This window comes from Sciurus vulgaris, assembly GCF_902686455.1.
Source record: "Sciurus vulgaris genome assembly, chromosome: 12".
NCBI lineage: Eukaryota > Metazoa > Chordata > Mammalia > Rodentia > Sciuridae > Sciurus > Sciurus vulgaris.
The window spans coordinates 110,018,666-110,037,052 of record NC_136473.1 but is presented as its reverse complement, the minus strand read 5'-3'; the positions used below and the strand labels follow the sequence as shown (position 1 = coordinate 110,037,052).

Below are 18,387 nucleotides of genomic sequence, written 5' to 3'. Positions count from 1 at the left end.
CACATACCAAAAAATGAAGTAAAGGGAAATACAGCCAATATTCTGAAGTGAAGTAAGATAAGTTTCCCACTGTGACCTTGAGTAGACCAGGTCAAGGGACACACAGAAGCGTCAGGTTGTGACTCTTCCCACTGGCATCAGCATCCCAGAAGAATGGTGACGATACCAGCAGACCCCAGTCTTTGGCATGGAATTGCATTTGTCAGCTTTTCTTTACCAACAACCTAACAAGAATTACTTAGAGGAGGAAAAGTTTATTTTGAACTTACGGCTTCAAAATTTTAGTCAGTGGTCACCCAACTCCAACGATCTGGGCCTGAAGTGAGGGAGAACATCGTGGGGGAAGGGAGGACAGCAGGAATGACAGAGAGAGAGAGAGAGAGAGAGAGAGAGAGAGAGAGAGAGAGCGAGTCAAGGACAAAATAAAGTCCCCAAAGTCACCCCTTATGACCTCCTTCCTCCGCCAAGTCCACCTCCACCTGTCCACAGTTACCACCCAGTAGTTCTTTCAATTTGTTAGTTCATCCAATGGATGGATCTGCAATCTACCGATTAATCTACATTCCTGATCACAGCCTAAAACATTCCCCTCTGAACTTCACTGCATTGGGTATCACGCTTTTGAAACATGAGTTTTTCAGTGGATATTTGTACATCTAAACCATAACAGGAATTACACATTTCATTGCCTATAAAAATTCAATTACTAGGATTCCCTATACATTACTAGGTTGGTCAACTTATATTCCCCTCTTTTGAAGATGTTTGACCTCCAGATATTTCTAAAATGAAGAAACACTGCATACAAAGGGTCTAGGAAATTAGCCTCATTTATACCAACTGTGAGATGCCAAGGGGGGTGAGACGTGGTGGAGAAACTCTCACAGAATTGAGTCCATTGTAGGTGGCCTGTCCCTGTGGATGAAGAAGAGGGCCAAAATCTCAGGCTCACCCTCACGAAGCCATAGGAGACAGGCAGCAGCTGGGGATGCAGGGAAGAGAGTGGGAGATGAGAGACGGTTTAACCACGCCACAGGGGGCCTGGGCCTGGCTTTCGTTTGGGCACTGAGACAGGAGCAGCCTGCAGCAGCATCCCTTCCTGTCTTCAAGCACCTAGGGATTTATACGGGAAGCCAGCTGACTGGCCTGGCAAACTTGAAGATAAACTGAAGAGACCTTTCTCAGGCCTCCCATTGTGGAAAAATCCAAACACCAGGACTGACGGGAATCCAGCATCTGCCTTCCTAAAGCAGAGTTCCCTTGCCGAACTTAGGAAACTCCACTTGGGGGTGTACGAAATTGGAAAAAGAGATCCTTAACCTCAGTGCATATCCATCTTCAACGATGAGTATTGAAAATGAGTATTTGATCAAAAATTACAAAAACAATAGGTCACTACACAGCAAGGATGGTGGATGGTCCACACAACAAGATAGATGATCCCATATATAGAGTGCTCAGTGAAGGAAACCAGGCACAGAGGACATTCTGGAAGTGGACATAAGTAAACCTAGAAGCCAGTGGGTCAATCGATGGCGCTGCTGGAGAGCAGAGGAGGGCTGCCTTTGGCAGGCAGTTAATGAGGGGAAATACGGCAGGGGAAGCCCCTGGCGTGTGTGGGATCTGTCTCTTAACCTGGGTGCAGGTTACAGATGGGTTTGGACCATAAACCCTTATATAACTACATGCTTTTGCCATGAGCCCCTTCTCATGTGTGTAGGAGACTTCTTAACTTCTGTTAGAATGTTGTATTTTTTTTTTTGTGGTCTTTTTTTTTGGTTGGGGAAATTGAGTGACAGGAAACTCAATTCAGCTACCATGCTCATGTCACCATGATTATCATTTGACCGGTATCAAAAATGAGACATAAACTGTTGACCTGAGTTTAGACGCGAGCCTTTTTTGAAACTATTTTGTTATTTTTTATTTTTACAGACTGCATTTTGATTCATTGTACACAAATGGGGTACACCATTTCGTTTCTATGGTTGTACACGATGTAGGTTCACACCATTCATGTAATCATACATGCACACGCAAGCCTTTTAAACTCCACATGCATTACGCTCTAAAACCCAGCCAATACAGTAAGAGCAAGGAGAAGGTCATTCAAGTAAACCCCGGAATAAACAAGTCGGGTGCCCGTCCTGCTCTCAGCCTACTTAGCATTCCCTCACTATCTGGGACACACTAGGGCCCAGGAACTGATTTCATCCCATGCCCCATCTCTGCCCTGTATCCAGGTTGGATTCGGTCCAACTGGTACTTTCTGAGCAGGGAGAGGCACAGCAGGACGGAGACACTGGTACAAACGGAGCCTCCTCTAGTTGATGAACAATGGATGAATCAGCGTCAAATCAGATAACAGGAGTATTTGGTGATAACAAGTTGCTGCTAAGGAAAATGAGTTTCTTGGCAAGTTGCTTGTCGGCATTGCAAAGCTGAAGCCAAGCTTATCTTCCCTGTGTGCTAGTCCACCCGTGGCTCCAGTGTCCCGTCCGTTCCCGTCCGTGTGGCTGCTGGCTGGTCCATGAATCAGGGCCCAGGTCACAGCGTCCCTGGGCTTTCTTCCCCAAGCCTGACTTACAGGCAGCATCTTCCTGCGTTTGGTGAACAGGCTGGTTAGTACACAAGAGGGTCAACCTGGGGAACTGCTAGGGCTTGTCCCCGGAAGCCTGGCCTGGTCACTGCATTTCAGCAGAGCAGGAAGGGGAGTGGCGCCTGTAACCTCGGGAAGCCTGCCAGAGGCCCACTCCCTTCTCTGTCTGCTCTGAGGAAGTGGCCCAGCCTGGAAGAGCCCCACACAGGGCAGAAACGCAAACCCGCACCAACAGAAGCTACTGCCCCTGTCCCAAGGGACACATTTTCTGCATTACCCCAGCTTCCGTTAAAACTGTTGAAAGACTTAAATATGGTCAGGAAAAAATGCTCATGGAATCATGGTTCCTAGAGCGCAGGCTGTCCCTCCATGATGGCCAGCCAGTCTCAACAGCCTGCATCAGTTCCCCCAAAGAAGAACATTCGGGGTGTGGCAGCAAGAGGGATTCGAGCTAGGTAAACAACAAAACAACTTCCTGAATGCCAGGCTAATCACATGTTGAAACCATTTTGGGGGGAGGCCTTCTGTAGGGTCGTCCTGAAGAAAGTAGAGGCTAACATGATATGGAGGTTAAGTGGAACTCGGAGGGTGGATCCACCCTGGCACTGTGTTCGTTCTAGCATCCCTGCAATGAAGGCGGGTGGGCTGGGAGAAGACGTTCCTACTGGTGTGTTTCACTGGCAGGGCGTGAATGGGTGCGGGGGTTAGAACTTGAGCTGATTCTAAGGTGGGTTAAGCACAAGCTGTGAGCAGTGTCAGGAGTTAATTATCTGGCTGCGTCCAGTTCCTCGGCAATGGTATCTGGTAGAGGAATGGCACAATCGAATAAGGTCTGTGTGACAAGTGTGGTCATGACTAAAATCCCACAGGCTGATGCAGAAGTTGGTAGAGGGAGTGCTTGCCCCGGTTGGGAGCTTTAGAAGAATCTCATGAGTCAATTTAACCCTAAACTGGGTCTCATAGGATGGCCTAAACTTCAACGGAGACTGGGGGATGCGAAAGTAACATAGCCCAAATAAAGATTTTGGGGAAAAATGCACACAGTGAATTCGAGGAAAGCCAGCTACACTGCTGCATCTAGAACTCAGGGTCAGGGTCAGAGATTGCTGGGTAATGCCCTTGCAGACGCCTGGTGCCTAATGCAATGTTGGACAGAAGCAGTTACCGTTAAGGTGTGTTATCATCTGGTCCCCAGGGCAGTGGTGTTTAGAGTTGGGGTTTTGGGAAATGACTGCGTAATAAGATTTCTGATTGATCTGTTGATAGACTTGTACTTGGATGGCACTGGATTAATGCACTGATGAACTCCTAATTGGATGGCATTATTGGGAGGTGGTAGAAACTGTAGAAGGTGGGGCTTTGTTGGAGGAACCTGGTTTCTGGAGGAATGCCATGGGAGGCCCCTGGCCCCTTCCTTGCTGTCTCTCTCTCTCTCTCTCTCTCTCTGTCTCAGACTTTCTCCTTCCCAGTCTCCATGAGGTGCACAGCGCTGCTACAACAGACCCTCCCAGTCTGATGCTCTGCCTTCTCTCAGGCCCAAAGCAGTGGAACTTATTGATCTTGGACAGCAACCTCTGAAGCCATGAGCCAAAATAAGTCTTCCCCCCCTAAGTTGTTCCTCAAGTATTTTGTCACAGCTGACCAATACAACGTGCTGGTTCAGGCTTCTAGGAAACAGGCACCAGCATTACTGGGCACTGAAGAAATGTGCAGGGAGATATGCCTGCGAAGGACAGAAGCAGTAAAGCAGGCTGACCTTCCGACTGGCGTGCATGCGTGACGCCTGCCATGGGAGGAGAGGAAGGAGGAGGAGGCTGAGGAAGCGCTCCATTGTCCTACAGTCCTGAGGCGGTTTTGACCAGGCCCATGGCAAGTCCTTGAGTTAAATGTTCACTGGAGGAGTTCCTCACCCACATGAGGGGCCGTGCTGGCCTCACAACGGTGCCTTTCACAGTCAGAAACCGCCTAAAGAGATGTGCAGCCTCAGCTGGAAAATGGTGGTCGACCAGAGGGTAGTCCTGGGCTGTCAGTCACTCTGCTCCCAGGGCAGGAGAGCGACTGTGCGTTCCATGGCCGCCATGGTGGGCCAGTCACCGAACCGCTCCTGAGCGCAGAGGCGCAGATTCAAACAGACCCTGTGAAGGGTGATGTTTGCTGCAGTGATTGGGAGGAACCCTTGATTGGTTAAGGAAATCCCTCTTCTGACTCACTAAATGCTCCTCTTTAGAAATCATGAATTCCTTTTTGGCAATATTGAGGTGATTATGCTTTTTTTCCTTCTAATCAGTTAACATGATTATTTGTGTCAGCAGTTTTCTAATAAGTTCCACTCTTCTATTTCAGAAGTGAATCTGAACTGAGCATCATGGATTATGTTTTTTTTATTTGCTACCATGTTTGGTTTACTAGCTATGTTTAATATTTTTCACAAATATTCATAAATGAGATTGGAGTGTTTATCTGGTTTTTGGATCAAGGGTATTCTTGACTCATAAAAATTGAAGAAGAGGTCTTCATTTTCTCTCTCTAGAATGTGTTAAATATAATTGGAAGAACTCACTTGGGAAATTATCTGAGCCTGATGTTTAACTCCAGATTCAAATTATTTAATTATTATAGAATACCATCGTTCTTTCTACTTCTTCAGTAGCAACTTTAATAAAATAATTTTGACAAATGTATTTGTCTATTATCAAAAAATTTTTATTGTTTTCAATGTTTTCTTAATTAAAAATGATCTGTTATATGTTTGATATATTCTTTAATTCTTTTTATTTGTTCTAATTAGTTGTATATGACAGTAGAATGCATTTATACACTTCAATAAATGATACATAAATAGAGTGTAATTTCTCATCTATGGGGGTAGGAAGGATAGGAGAGTGATATGTTCTTTTTGTACCATAACATTTTTTGTTCTACATTTCTCTAGAACATTCCCATAATGCTTCAGAAGTGATAAGCAAAACTGTGCAGCTCACGTACATGGTCTGCCAGGCGCTCTGCCTGCTTCCTCTAAATCCACGTGAAACCAAGTGTATCTGAAGGCGATGGGTTTGCTTCTTGGTGAGTCCAAGGCCAGAGCGTGAGCAGTGGACCAGCATGGAGAGAGACTTACTCTCCCACAAGTAGGAAGACACCAGAGTCATCAGCAAGAGCAGAAGCCCGGGGGTTCCCTTGGGAGCCTGCAGATACTCATTTTAGGGGTAGATGTGTTCCTGAGCTTGCTTGGCTTAAGGTATTCATTTCTGGGCGAGCTCATCTTGTTACTGGGAATGACGTTCCCACTACTTGGCTCTACAAAAATCGGGAAACAGGGTGGTTAAGGAAAACAGCTTTATTTAAAGACAACCTTGAGGAAGCTAGAAGAGGCCATTGTTTCTCCAGTCTCCATCTTGAAGGGGCTCAGGTGTGCGAACAGCTTTCATAAAAAGAGAAGTGGATGGGGGACATAGGTCAGGAAATGCACCTGTGTAGATTCAACTGGGCTGTGCTAATCAGAAACATGTCACAGTCGATTTCATTAGTACCTGCTGGGGCTAGGCAGTAGCTTCCAGTGTCCACTCTCAGCAGGAGGAAACTCCAGATGCAGAAAGCAGTTATCAGGAAGTTCCGTTGAAGCTTGGTTTTAAATTTAAAGGGACTGTTTCAGTTTGCCCCTGTGTGGAATCCCTCAATCCTGAGGGCCTTGGGGTGCTATGTCACCTGGCCCCAGTTTATTGTTGTATTGGTGTGTAGATCCCATCAAGGAACTCCAACGTGTAAGGATCCAGATACTTGTTCCTAAAGGAGGCAAAGTCTAAATTATTTAAAAGCTCTGAAAGATAGAAAATAATAGGAACAAAGCAAACCCAGTTGGCATAATAGATTTGAAATAATAATCTCTTTCGTTCTATTGTATTTATCAGATCAAAGAAAACCAAGTTGTCTCTAAAAGTAGTTCTGTCAGAATTGCATTAAAGAGTGTCTGTTAGCCAGAGACCTGATGTACACAAAGGTCAATTTCCATTTGTGTAGAAAACTCATCCTCACATTTATATCTTCAGAATTTAGGTACATTACAGAATTGCAAAAAAAAAAAAAAAAAAAAAAGTAAATACAGGCTATAAGAATCAACATTTATTTACCAATTAAGAATACATATATATATCATATATGTGCATAGTTATATGAGTATAATTTAAATGCCCTTTGTAAACCAAGTTTCGATGGAGCCAGTATAACTGAGAAAACCCTTTTAAAATAGCCAGTCTCACACATATCATATACCAAAACCTTTAACCTTAAATTCTTCTTGAGATGGCAGATGAATAAAGATTGCCCCTAACTCTAGAGACATGGCTCATGTTATCTAAAATGACAAGAATAGTACAGAAGATTATTATTATAATGTAGAGAGCTTTTAGTTGCCCTACCAATATGTTAACAATCATGATTAAAAGCATTATATCCAGACTATGGGGTTTTTAAAGTTTTAGAATATTGTTTCAACAAAAGCTATCCCATCACTATAAAAATAGTAGTTCATTTGACTAGAGTTACAAACCAAAAAGAGACTATCAGACAAATAAAGATGAATAAAAAACTCTTAAAGTGTTTCATTTTTCTTGTAAGCAATTAAAAATTTGGAACAAAACCAGCAGGAAACATAATTAAAAGCATTGTTCTTTAAGTTTTGTTTTGTTTTGTTTTGTTGTAAACTTTGTCAAGATCGGGCCAATTTTTTAAAAATTCTTATTGTTTTAATTATTAAGAACTAGCTGGGTGCAGTGGCACATGCCTGTAATCCCAGTGACTCAGGAGGCTGCAGCAGGAGGATCACAAGTTCAAAGCCAGCTTAGCAACTTAGCAAGACCCTAAGCAACTTAGTAAGACCCTGTCTCAAAATAAAAAATAAAATAAAATAAAAAGGGCTGGGAATGTGGCTCAGTCACTAAGTGCATCTGGGCTCTTCTACTATTACTACTAATAATAACAAATATAAAGAACTAGTTTCTGACTATATCTGTACATTACATTTTAATTTTAGAAAGACCTATAAATAACTTTTTATCTATGACTGACTTCATTACCTATAAACCTCAAATGAAATTCTTTTGGCCTAACGTATTTTTCCTCAAATTGACTATCTCTAACCAGAACATGTTTGAATGTTTTACATGAAAGACATATGTGACTGTTACATCGTTTTTATAGTTTTACAGAAATATCAGTTTTCTCTGTTATAACTGCAGGCATTGTCAACCTACTGAATACTACCTGTAAATGCATTTTAAAAGTTCCTCTAGGATTTAAACATTAATCAAACAGACCAGAAAGATGAACTATTTTCTACATTTTTCACTCAATGATTATCTATTTTTTCTCAATTTTCCCCAGAAATTCCATATCCAACATGCTTATCTGTGACAAAGTATGTGTGTTCTGAGATTAGATACTCCCTAGTAACACGTCATAAGCTCTCATCACTGCTTTGGGAAACTCCAGTTGTTTTAATCCAATACTTACTTGTGTGTATGTGGTTCTGGGAATTGAACCCAGGGGCTCTTTACCACTGAGCTGCAACCCCAGACCTTTTTGTTCTTTATTTTGAGACAGGGTCTCACTAACGTGCTAAAGCTGGCCTTGAACTTGCAATCCTCCTACCTCAACCTCCTGAGTCACTGAGATTACAGGTGTGTACTACCACAGCTGGCTAATACTCATTGTTTTTGAAGTCTCATGTCTATAAGAGAGACATACATCAACCCTTAAAACTCTTTTAATGTAAGATTTTAGCAAGAAACTCCAAAACCTAGGAGATTTGAGAAGGTGGATTAGAGGAAGGCTGAATTTCCAGTCTCTCTGTGGCTCAGAATCCAAACAGCTGGAGTATTACCTGTCAGTGAGATGGGGTGAAAGAGGGAATTCATTGAAATTCAATATTGGAGAGAGACTCAGGGACCCAGAAATTCAGTTGCATTGAACACAGGTCCTGAAAGATTTGCTTATGGAGTTATACAGCTATGTATGTTTCCTTTTTACTCATTTGTTCATTTTTTGTTTATAGTTTTTCTTTGTTTTGTCTTTGGGGCTTAGAGGTTTTATTTAATTTTCATTTACTTGCTTCTCTTTCTCTTCTTTCTTCTCCCTCTAATGGCCAAATGCTCTTGTTCTCTCTTTTTCTTTCTCTTTACTTATTTTTTCCCTCCTATTTATTTTAATTTTCTCTCCTCTGTCTTTATAGCCATCACTTGTTACATCTCTTCGGCTTTCTCTGTTCACATTCGGAACATTCTACACTTTAATTTACCTTCCTACCCCATTTTCTTTTCTCTTAATGAGCTGTATTTTTACCCTCTTTTAGAACTATTTGGCTTATGTAAATCCTGCCCCACCATTCATGCTGTTGTAGTTATTAGTATGGTGGATGGCATAGTTGACAACTACTGTTCACTCTGGTGCCGGATCTAGTTCAAAACTATTATTGTTTCTGTTGTCAATTTCTGACCCCTCCATTCCTGTTTTCTTTGTAATTAGTGTTATAGGTGTCATAGCAGACACTGGAAATTTATTTTAATTATGCTATCTGCTGCTGTTGTTTCTGTTGTTTCCTCCCACTCCCATGAGGAGCTGGGCATCTACTGGGACACTACAAGTTCACAGGGTAGAGACTCTGCTGCTGAACTTCACCCAAAACCTATCTAAGAGACACTGCACCTTATTCCCCACACAAACTAACCATGCTCAGATTTCAAGGATACTTGAATACAAGGAATAGGTGAGACAAGACCCCAAACCAATGACCAGTCCCCAAGTAAGAATTGCTCAGTGGGGCACTCAGGTCCCACTCATGGACATGACTCATACAGCAAAACAGAATTAGTACAGCCTGTGGAAACCACACCTGTGAGCAGTCTCAGTTCAGACTACTACCCCCTATAATACACAGAGTATTGTTAACCGAAGAAGAGTAACCATGAAGGGTGTGCCCTGTATAGCCTACTGTATACAACACAACTGCCAGATCAACAAGAAAGACCCCACTCTGTGAGACCAGCAGGAAAGTGGTATCCTCAACTCTGACACAATACACACTGTATCAAATACACTAACCATCACCAAAGAAACTAGCAGGGAGACTCTACTACAAAATCCGCCTGGAAATATATTGAAAATTTCACACACATACATCCCAGAACACTTTGCCAAGAGAAGGCTGTGCCCCTAAAAGGTCTACACCTACGAGTAGAAGAGAAATGCTTTCCAACAGATGCACAAAAGCCAACATGGGAATATAAGAAATGAAAATACAAAGTAACATGGCATCTCCTAAAGTTCATAATTCACCAGTGACTGGCTCCAAGGTATTTAACTGGAGGAAATACCAGATAAGGAATCAAAAAACTGGTTATAAAAATGATCAATGAATTCCAACAGAACGTATGAAAACAACTGATTGAATTAAGGAAGTTACTACAGGATATGAGTGAGAAATACAATGAGATAGAAATATTAAAAAAGCAAACAAACAAATCTCGGAAATGAAAGGCACAATAAGTCAAATAAAATGTTCGGCTGAAAGTCTCTCTAATGGAGTAGACCACACGGAAGACAAAGTGACTGATCTTGAATATTCAGACAGTATTAAAGAAAAGAAAATAAGCAACCATGGCCTTAATATATAAGAACACTGGGATAATATTGAAAGACTGAATTTAAGAATCACTGGAACCAAGAGGGTTGAGAATGTAGGCAAATGGCATGGGTCAATTCCATTTTTAGCAGTGACAAATATAGAATCTTTATATTAACATGAATCTTTTCTAACAAGGGGGTTTTGAAAATAAAACAAAATAAGTAATTTCAGTTCACAGAATCAAAAAGTATATTAAGCAGAGTCAACAAAACAGAAGTTCAAACTAAAGTGAGCACAGATATCCCAGCTAGAGATATTCCCAGACCCTGGGGGCTGTTTGCTCTGGTATGTTTTAATTACATTTTGCCTCCCCCCTCCCCCTTTTTTTTGATAGAGGCTTTTCTGGTGACGGAAGCAAGTGTCAAGCTCGGGCAATGTCAGAAGTCTGGGGTCAGTTAAAGGTGCTGCTTCTAGGAATTCCTTCCCAGTGTGTCTCCAGGGGCTGGAGAGTCCTTCTCTGCCTCTAAGAAAGCTCTACACACCGAGGGGTACGTGTGCTGGCCCAGGTGTCGGGGGCCCTCCTGGATGAGCAGCCAGAATCTCCAGAAGATTCATGTGGATAGCTACGTTGCCACTACTGTCACATGTTGGCCCCTTGCGAGGCACTCAAGGTGACAACCCTAGCAGCTCCCCTCCATCGGAGCGCCCTTTTAGACACCAGGCCACGCAGCATGCAATGGCCTACGGACTCCTTTCTAACCACGGGGAAAAACAAAAAATGAACCCCAAATCAAACCAAATGGGTACTCTCCAAGAAGACGAAAGAGCTGGGAAGGCAGCGTGGGCAGTTTATGCCACGCGGACAGGCAGCCCCAAGACGCCCTGCCCAGTGGAGGGAAGGGCTTATTTCAGGCCCTAATGGTGGAGATCCAATTCTCAGGTGCATCCTAGAGTGGCTACCCGGCTGGAACCCACCAGTTTTCTGAAACCTTTTCCTCTGACCAGCCAAACTGTGTAGGTATTGGATGCTTCGGCAGGCAAGAAGGGGAGAACCCGGGATCAGAAGTGGTCGGGCAGCTGCTGGGATTTCCCCTGAAATGCCCACTGCAGGTTCCTCTGGCCACGAGCAGTCCCTCCCCTTCTTCCTGAAGTGTCTCCATTGATCTCCTCTGTGGAGGCTGGTCAGGGGCCAGGAGGCGGGGGGCTCTTTCTCCCTGATGCTTACCAAAAACTGTTACTGGGAACCAAGTTTCCACCACTTGACTAAAGGTTGGTGAAGGGAAAGAGGCTTATTCAAAGCAGGCCTTGAGGAAGGTAGGATAGGGTCCGTCTCAAGCCTCATCTTTCTGGGCTGGGGATATGGCTCAGTTGGTAGAGTGCATGCCTAGCATGCACAGGGCCCTGGGTTCAACTCCCAGCACCACCAGGGGGAAAAAAAAAAACAAAAAAACTCATCTCTGGGGACTCAGGTGTGTGGGCATCTTGTGTAAGAGCAGGGGAGCACAGTGGGACCAAGGGCAGGAAATTCCCATACACAGTCCACACGGATCAGAAATGTACCCCAAGTCCTGTCCTGGGCACCTGCGGAGGTTACCTGGTAGCTTCTCGGTTTCCATTCTCAGCAGGAGGAAACTCCAGATGCAGAAAAGCAATTGTCAGGAAGTTCCCTTTCATTTTGAAGTTGCTTTGAATAATAAAGGGCTCTGTTTCAAGTTCAAGGTCACAGAACACATAGTAAAAGGTTAAAATGACAGACACATTAATGTAGTGGACACCAACACTTCTGGGCACCATCCAAGGTTATCCAAGGAGCCCAAAAGGAAAAGTCAGAGTGATCTGATTCTCAGGATCTTGGAGATCATGGCTGGATCTTCATGTTTTTCCACAAAATTTTAGGTGAAACAAAGGAACGGACACTTTGAAAGCGTGTTAATATGTGAGCTTACCCTGAAGTTGCCTGTCTGGCTTAGTGGCTGACACAGCCATATGGTCACAAGTGAGCCCAGTGGACAGGCACTGGGCTCCTCATCACTGACCCGGGCATGAGGGTTTTAATCAAAGGGGCACTGGCAAGACTAAACTGAGTTTGCTTTAAGGGGTCAGAATCGATTCAAACCCACACCTGTAAGAAGCACTTAGACACGGGCTTTTCCTATTCCCAGTCTTGGCTAGTTCTTGGGCATTTTGATCATATTCTTGACTCCATCCTTTGTTAAGAAGAAAAGAGGGGCTGGGGTTGTGTCCCAGTGGCAGAGCACTTGCCCAGCATGTGTAAGGCACTGGGCTCAATTCTCAGCACCGTATATAAATAAATAAAAACAAAGGTTCATCCTCAACTAAAAAACAAAAAAAAAATTAAAAGAACAAAAGCGATCGGTTCACGCAGAAGAAAAACAGCAAAGGATGGGCTTTCCTAAAAGATCTTTGAAACAGGAACATTTGCATGAGCCGTATTTAACCGTAATCTTTGTTTTGTTTCTCGTTTCTACATGCCTGCGTCCGCCCTTCAGTTCTGATCACCTGTGCCTGCTTCTTTCTTTTCTTTCATTTTTCTTTCTTTCTCGGGTCCTCAGAGAGGCAGAGGAAGCTAAGTTTTCTGCGCTTTGTCACCAGAGCACCTGAATTCTGCACTTGTAGTTCATGGGCTCCAACACTGTGGGCTCTCCTCTCCGCGAAGGCTCATCCAGAAGGGCAGCTTTCTCCTGAAGGAGTGTGGAGGCCGACGAGGATGAGTCTCGGGGACTCGTGCTTTAGAATGACCGCATGAGCATTTTAGAATGACTTGTGAGCAGGAGGCAAGAATCAAGTGGCCGAGTCAAGAGGGAGAGCTTAGGAAGCTTTGGGGAAGAGAGGCAGCCAGAGGCACGTCAGCTGGCAGAGAGCAGGAGCTGGGAGAACACGGCCTGGAAGATGACTTTCTAAGCCACGCGTCGCACTCCCAGCACGCAGTCTGCACTTGCCCTGTGTCCTAGTGAACAAGCACTCACGGTGAGGGCAGGTGCGGTGAGTCTGCAGATTGTGCCCCGCATAGCCTCAGGGATGCACCCTAGGCCATGTGAATGTGATGAGGAGGTGGCTTGGGGAGGGCGCCTGCCAGGAGCCCGAAGGACTGAGTCTAGGAAGGTGGGTAGGAGACCTGGGGGCAGGGGCAGGGGAGCATTCAGCAGGGGCCAGGGAGTCCCTCTGCCCGCTTCCCCTCGCCTGATAGCCCTGAGGGGTCGTCACCTGCAGCCAGCATTTCAGGATGCTCCTTACTTATCAGCAATGGCAGTCAGAAGAAGCACCGACTCAGAGAAGGGCGGGCGGGTCTCATAGGAAGAGACAGCAACACCCACAACCTCAAAAGAGCACCGCCATCGCTGTGTCCTGTGCTTTGGTGCCTAGATGCTGCGTGTGGAAGTTAGCCAGCGGAGAAGGGAGGTGGCCCAGGAGGTGGGGAGGCTGCAGGTGGCTGGATAGGGTGGCTCTGCTCACACAGGCAGAATACGTGCAGTGGGGCCCTTCAGCTTGAGCAGAGCCCCTCTGGTTTACTGCAGTGGGAAAGCAAGGCTAACACCAACTCGATGAGTTTTCTCTATGAGTGTACCCCACAGGAAGACAGAGGAGAGAAAGCTTGACCTTCATTAAAGCGGAGACAGTAGTTACACATGTATCAGATTTTTACTGTACTGTTTGTTGTCATATACAGCACGGAATTGAAGCTGGAAACAAAGAATCAGGAATGAGCAAGTCAGGTATCTTTACATTCCATAGTCACCCTTTACCCCACAGAGGAGATAACAAAAGACTGAGCTGCCGAGGTGGTAACACATGGTGGTAACCCCAGTGACTCAGGAGGCTGAGGCAGGAGGATAGCAAATTCAAGGTCAGACTCAGCAACTCAGTGAGACCCTGTCTCAAAATAAAAAATCAAAAGGACTGGGGACATGGCCCAAGGGTAAAGCACCAGTACCAAAATCTCCAGCACCAATACAAAAGAACAAAACAAAACCCCAAAACTGTATAAATACAGTGGGCTTGGGTAGGTGATGAATATGGGGCAAAATGGGAGCAGAAAAAGCCTTTGGCCACATAGAAGTCCCTCCACAGGGACACAGAAGGAGAAACTGCGTCTTCCATGTAGGAGACACCACATGCAAAAATAGAAGACCTGGTCTATGTCCCCGTTCACTTTTCCCCACAGCTCCCCTTGAGAGCCAGACTTGAAAATACACAGATACACGTTCTGCCTCCACCTCCTCCTCCCAAGTGACTGCTACACCCTTTGCCCTCGGACTCCATCGTGGTGTCTGCACTGGCAACGCTGTCCCCGGGATGCCATGGCATAGCCCCTGGGCACTTGCTGGTTCTCCCGCCACACTGAGACCATTTCCACTTCCTTCTTCCTTAGATCTGTGGCCCCGAACTCTCTCACCTTGCTCTGGCCACCTGTCCTCACTTTCCTTCCCTCAGCCGACTTAGATACCCATGGTCCTCTGGCTCCCGCCCTCTCCCAGGTCCTCTTCCTTTCCCACGCTCACATTGTCCCTGGGTGACTGTGCACCCTCCTCCGATGGTCATTACTTTCTGAAAGGAGGGAACCCCCGAATCCACATCTCCTGCCCCTTGTGCTGGCACAGACCCAGCGCACCATGGGGGAGCACGGACACTGACGCTCAGCAGGTGAGACCTGAACTTGTGATGGTCACCTCCCAAACTGCTCCTTCCCTTGTGTTCTCAGCACAAACAGCACCACCCGCCAGTAGTCCCCAGTCAGCCTCATGCAGCTTCCTGGGCTCTGCTCGCTCTCTCTGTGTCTTTCTGCCAATTAGGCACCACATTCAGTTGATCCTACCTCTTCTTACCTCATTAACCTGCCTCCCCGTGGTCTCTCTAGACAGGTACCATGAGCTTTAACCTCCTAACTTCAAATGTCTCCAGACTGGTCTTTTTGCCTCAGACTCACCCACCTTTGGGGTCTGCACACTGCGCAGGGTGATCCTCACAAGATGTGAGATTCACACACTGCACAAGTTCTCTGGTGTCACCTACAAGCTCAGCATGAGGCCATGCTCCTTAGATGGCTTCAGGATCTGGCCTTGGTGCCTCTCTCTCCCCCGTTTCTCTGTTGCACTCTGAGCTACAGCCTGCTGTACTAAGATCTTCTCAGTGATGATTTGTGGCTAGTAGGTAGCTTGAGTAAGCACCCAACTTCTTTAGGAATCATCTTGCTTCATTCGCAGCCTTTTGAAAGGAACTAAGTTATCCAGCTGGGTGCTTAGCACCTCAGCAAGGTCTCATCTCCATCTTTATTTTTACCTACCCTCTCCTCCTGCAATTCCAAAGCAAGCCACCAAATTCATAAACCTGAAATCTGTTGCCATTCTCATTGCTGCCAGATGGACCGTGCATTCTCACGCATCTGCATCTCTTCTCAGTATCCTGCAATATTTCTCCAAGTGAAGCACTGGCATTTCAAGACCAAAGCTTAAAAAAAAATTTTTCATCTTTGAGGAAACTGGAGGGAAATTTGGGGGTCTGGGGCTGTACCTTCTTCCTAAGCCTTGGGGTATATTGGTTGCTCAATAAGTGCTTGTGGAGTGGTGGGTTTCTCAGTGACTGTGTGTAGCCTCCACATGTGTTCACACAGGATAGAAAAAGACAACACAATGCTTCTAACACTTAAAGAAACTTCAGGGACAATCAGGAAAAGCTCCCTTTCCATAAACTGCTCTTCCAAATAGAAAATTACTTATACATCCACTTATTTTGCTTCATAAGCACACACACACACACACACACACACAAAAAAAAAAAAAAAAAAAAAAACTTTAAGAAGGCTAGCAATTCATAACTTTACCTGGAAACTTCATCTAGACATGACTCACATAGTGTCAACCATGGAATTAATGTGACTAGCCATAACAAAAGGTATTTCAAGAAGTATTGTCTACTTTGAAAAGGGATCAACAGATATGGAAATTACTCACTGATAAAACTTACCGTATCTGAGATTTCTTGCCTAAAAATAGAAAAGAGAAATGGCATCAGCAAAAAGTAGACAATTTCAATTTTTAAAGTAAGGGAAAAGGGAGAGTCCTACCCTCAAAACTCTCTTTTGAAATATATTATGCAGTGGTCAGGATGACCCCATGTATGTCCAGAGGCACCTAAGGCCCCTGCAGCACATGACCGAATTCAGTGGTAGATGCCCACGTGCAGGAGGCTTGCTCTTGCGGAGCCCTCTCGCCCCATTCCCTCACCTGTGCTGCTCACAAACACAGACGTATGGACTGAACTGCCTGCTGGTGACCCCAATATGGCCACTCACCTGTTAACCCACAGTTCAGGGCAGCTGCTCACCATATGTTGCCTTTTCCCAGATTTTTGAAACTAACAAGCCTATAAAATTCACAGAAGCCATCTATATATAAAGAGAATTTTTATTTTTCACTTTCCACCCTAAACACCATCAGCTAAAGCTCTGTGAATTTAGGTTGGAGACCAAGCCATCATTTCTAACATTGCCTCTGTAGCAAAAATATTCTCCATACTTTAGAGAAACAACTGACAAAACTTTTGGAAGATAAAGCCACTTACTTGCAAGTCGGAGATCCTGGAAGATGATTCACAAGAGACCATCCACATGTTGCATTAACTCTGCCTCTCCTACAGAGTCAGTGATCTCTGGGGCTCTGTCTCTTGGTGGCATAACTGTAACTAGCCTAAGTGCCCGTTATCTGCTTCCTGTTTGCCCCACACTGATTCCCACAGCAGGGCATGCAGTTTTTGAGTTATCAGTTTGAGATCTTGTACAGAAATGACTTCCAGGTTAAAAAAAAAAAAAAAAAAAAAAAAACTCACAAAACGATCCTAGTGCTTTTCTCACCTTGCTTATACAAGAGTCTTAGCCAGCTAACCCCTCGTGAAAAACGCATGACCTTGATTCTGTTCTTCAGATTCTAACAAATGTTGCCTAAAAACTAAGAAAACTGGAGACAAGCATCCTCCTTACAAAGGTGACTTTCAGTGCCAAAGTCCCTGAAGTTACTGAGATAATAGCCACCACATCCCAGAGCAGGGCACAGGGTACAATTCACGCTCTATTCTCCAGCCCTTCAGCTCTGCCATCATCCAAAGGCAGGAAGGAAGAAAGGACAGTGAAGTCAGGCTTCAAAGTCTCCATGGAAGGAATGGTCAGTGGTGACAGACAACTGTCACTCTTCTTCTCCCAAGTACTGAGGGACTTGGTATAGAGCTTATGATGGTGGAATCCAGTCTCCCAGAATTTATAGCCACAGGAGTGGACACTGTGACAGCTCAGTGCTCTCAGGTTTTAGTTAATGGGGTTCTTTCACACAGATAGTGCCCCCTCTGTTGTCTTTCACGTTGGTGAGAAAATGAATCTGGCAACTCCTTCAATATGGATCAAGACTGGATCATAGTGCAAGACCATTAGGGACTGGATGATCCAATTCCTGGAATTGCCAGCGTGCAGGCAGGGCAACCTTGACATAGCATGTTCAATGAACAGAATACATGCTACCTTATTTGAAGGAAGGGAAATTTAAACGTCAATCAGTTGATGCCTCAGACAGCACAGAGGAGTTGATCTGCACTTGTTTTGAGGTTGTCCATGGCCCCCGAACTTAAAACAGGTGTATCTTAAAGGCTGCCCCATGCCTGTGAGTTGTTCAGTTTTGAATGGTTCTGCCAAGTGAGTCTGGCCAAATGTGCAGTGCCCACCCAAGGCCTGGTGCAGACTGTTGGTCCCACCTTCAGGGGTGGACACTCTGGGGGTGGGGGCAAGGGACGTGACCCTGCGTGCCTCTGTGCTGGTGTTGGACTCCCAATCCAGGCAGCAGACGGTAGCTGCTCAGGGCAGTCCTGCTCTGCCCTCTCTCCAGCCCAGGCTGGAGGGAAGGTGTGCGTGGAGTACTTGTCTCCAGCTGTGGCCTTGGTGGATAGACAGCAGGGGGAAGACAGGGGTTTCTCCCCAGGACCGTGCGGCTCCCACAAGTCCAGAGCCAGACAGGACTGGGACTCTTCAACAAGTCAGGCCTGTGAGAGCAGCACCTGTAACCCTAGTGGACATCAGGATCCCTTCCTACTGCAACTCTAAGACTGAAATCAGAGGCATGTGACCTCTTAGAGGACAGAGATTATGCCTCCTTTCTAGTAATTAAATAAC

General features: G+C 45.2%; 1 protein-coding gene across 4 annotated transcripts in view; it reads right to left on the bottom strand.

Annotated features, from left to right (window-relative positions):
* Positions 1-6,174: 6,174 nt before the first annotated feature.
* Positions 6,175-18,387, bottom strand: part of LOC306641729 (P-selectin-like) — a 36,763-nt gene continuing 24,550 nt past the window's right edge. For all 4 annotated transcript variants that reach the window (XM_079106967.1, XM_079106968.1, XM_079106969.1 and 1 more), the window contains 2 exons: positions 16,200-16,218; positions 6,175-6,382 (listed from right to left, as the gene is read on the bottom strand). In XM_079106967.1, coding sequence (XP_078963093.1) covers positions 6,316-6,382; positions 16,200-16,218 — 86 coding nt within the window. In that variant the 3' untranslated portion in view covers positions 6,175-6,315. The remainder of the gene's footprint in view (positions 6,383-16,199; positions 16,219-18,387) is intronic.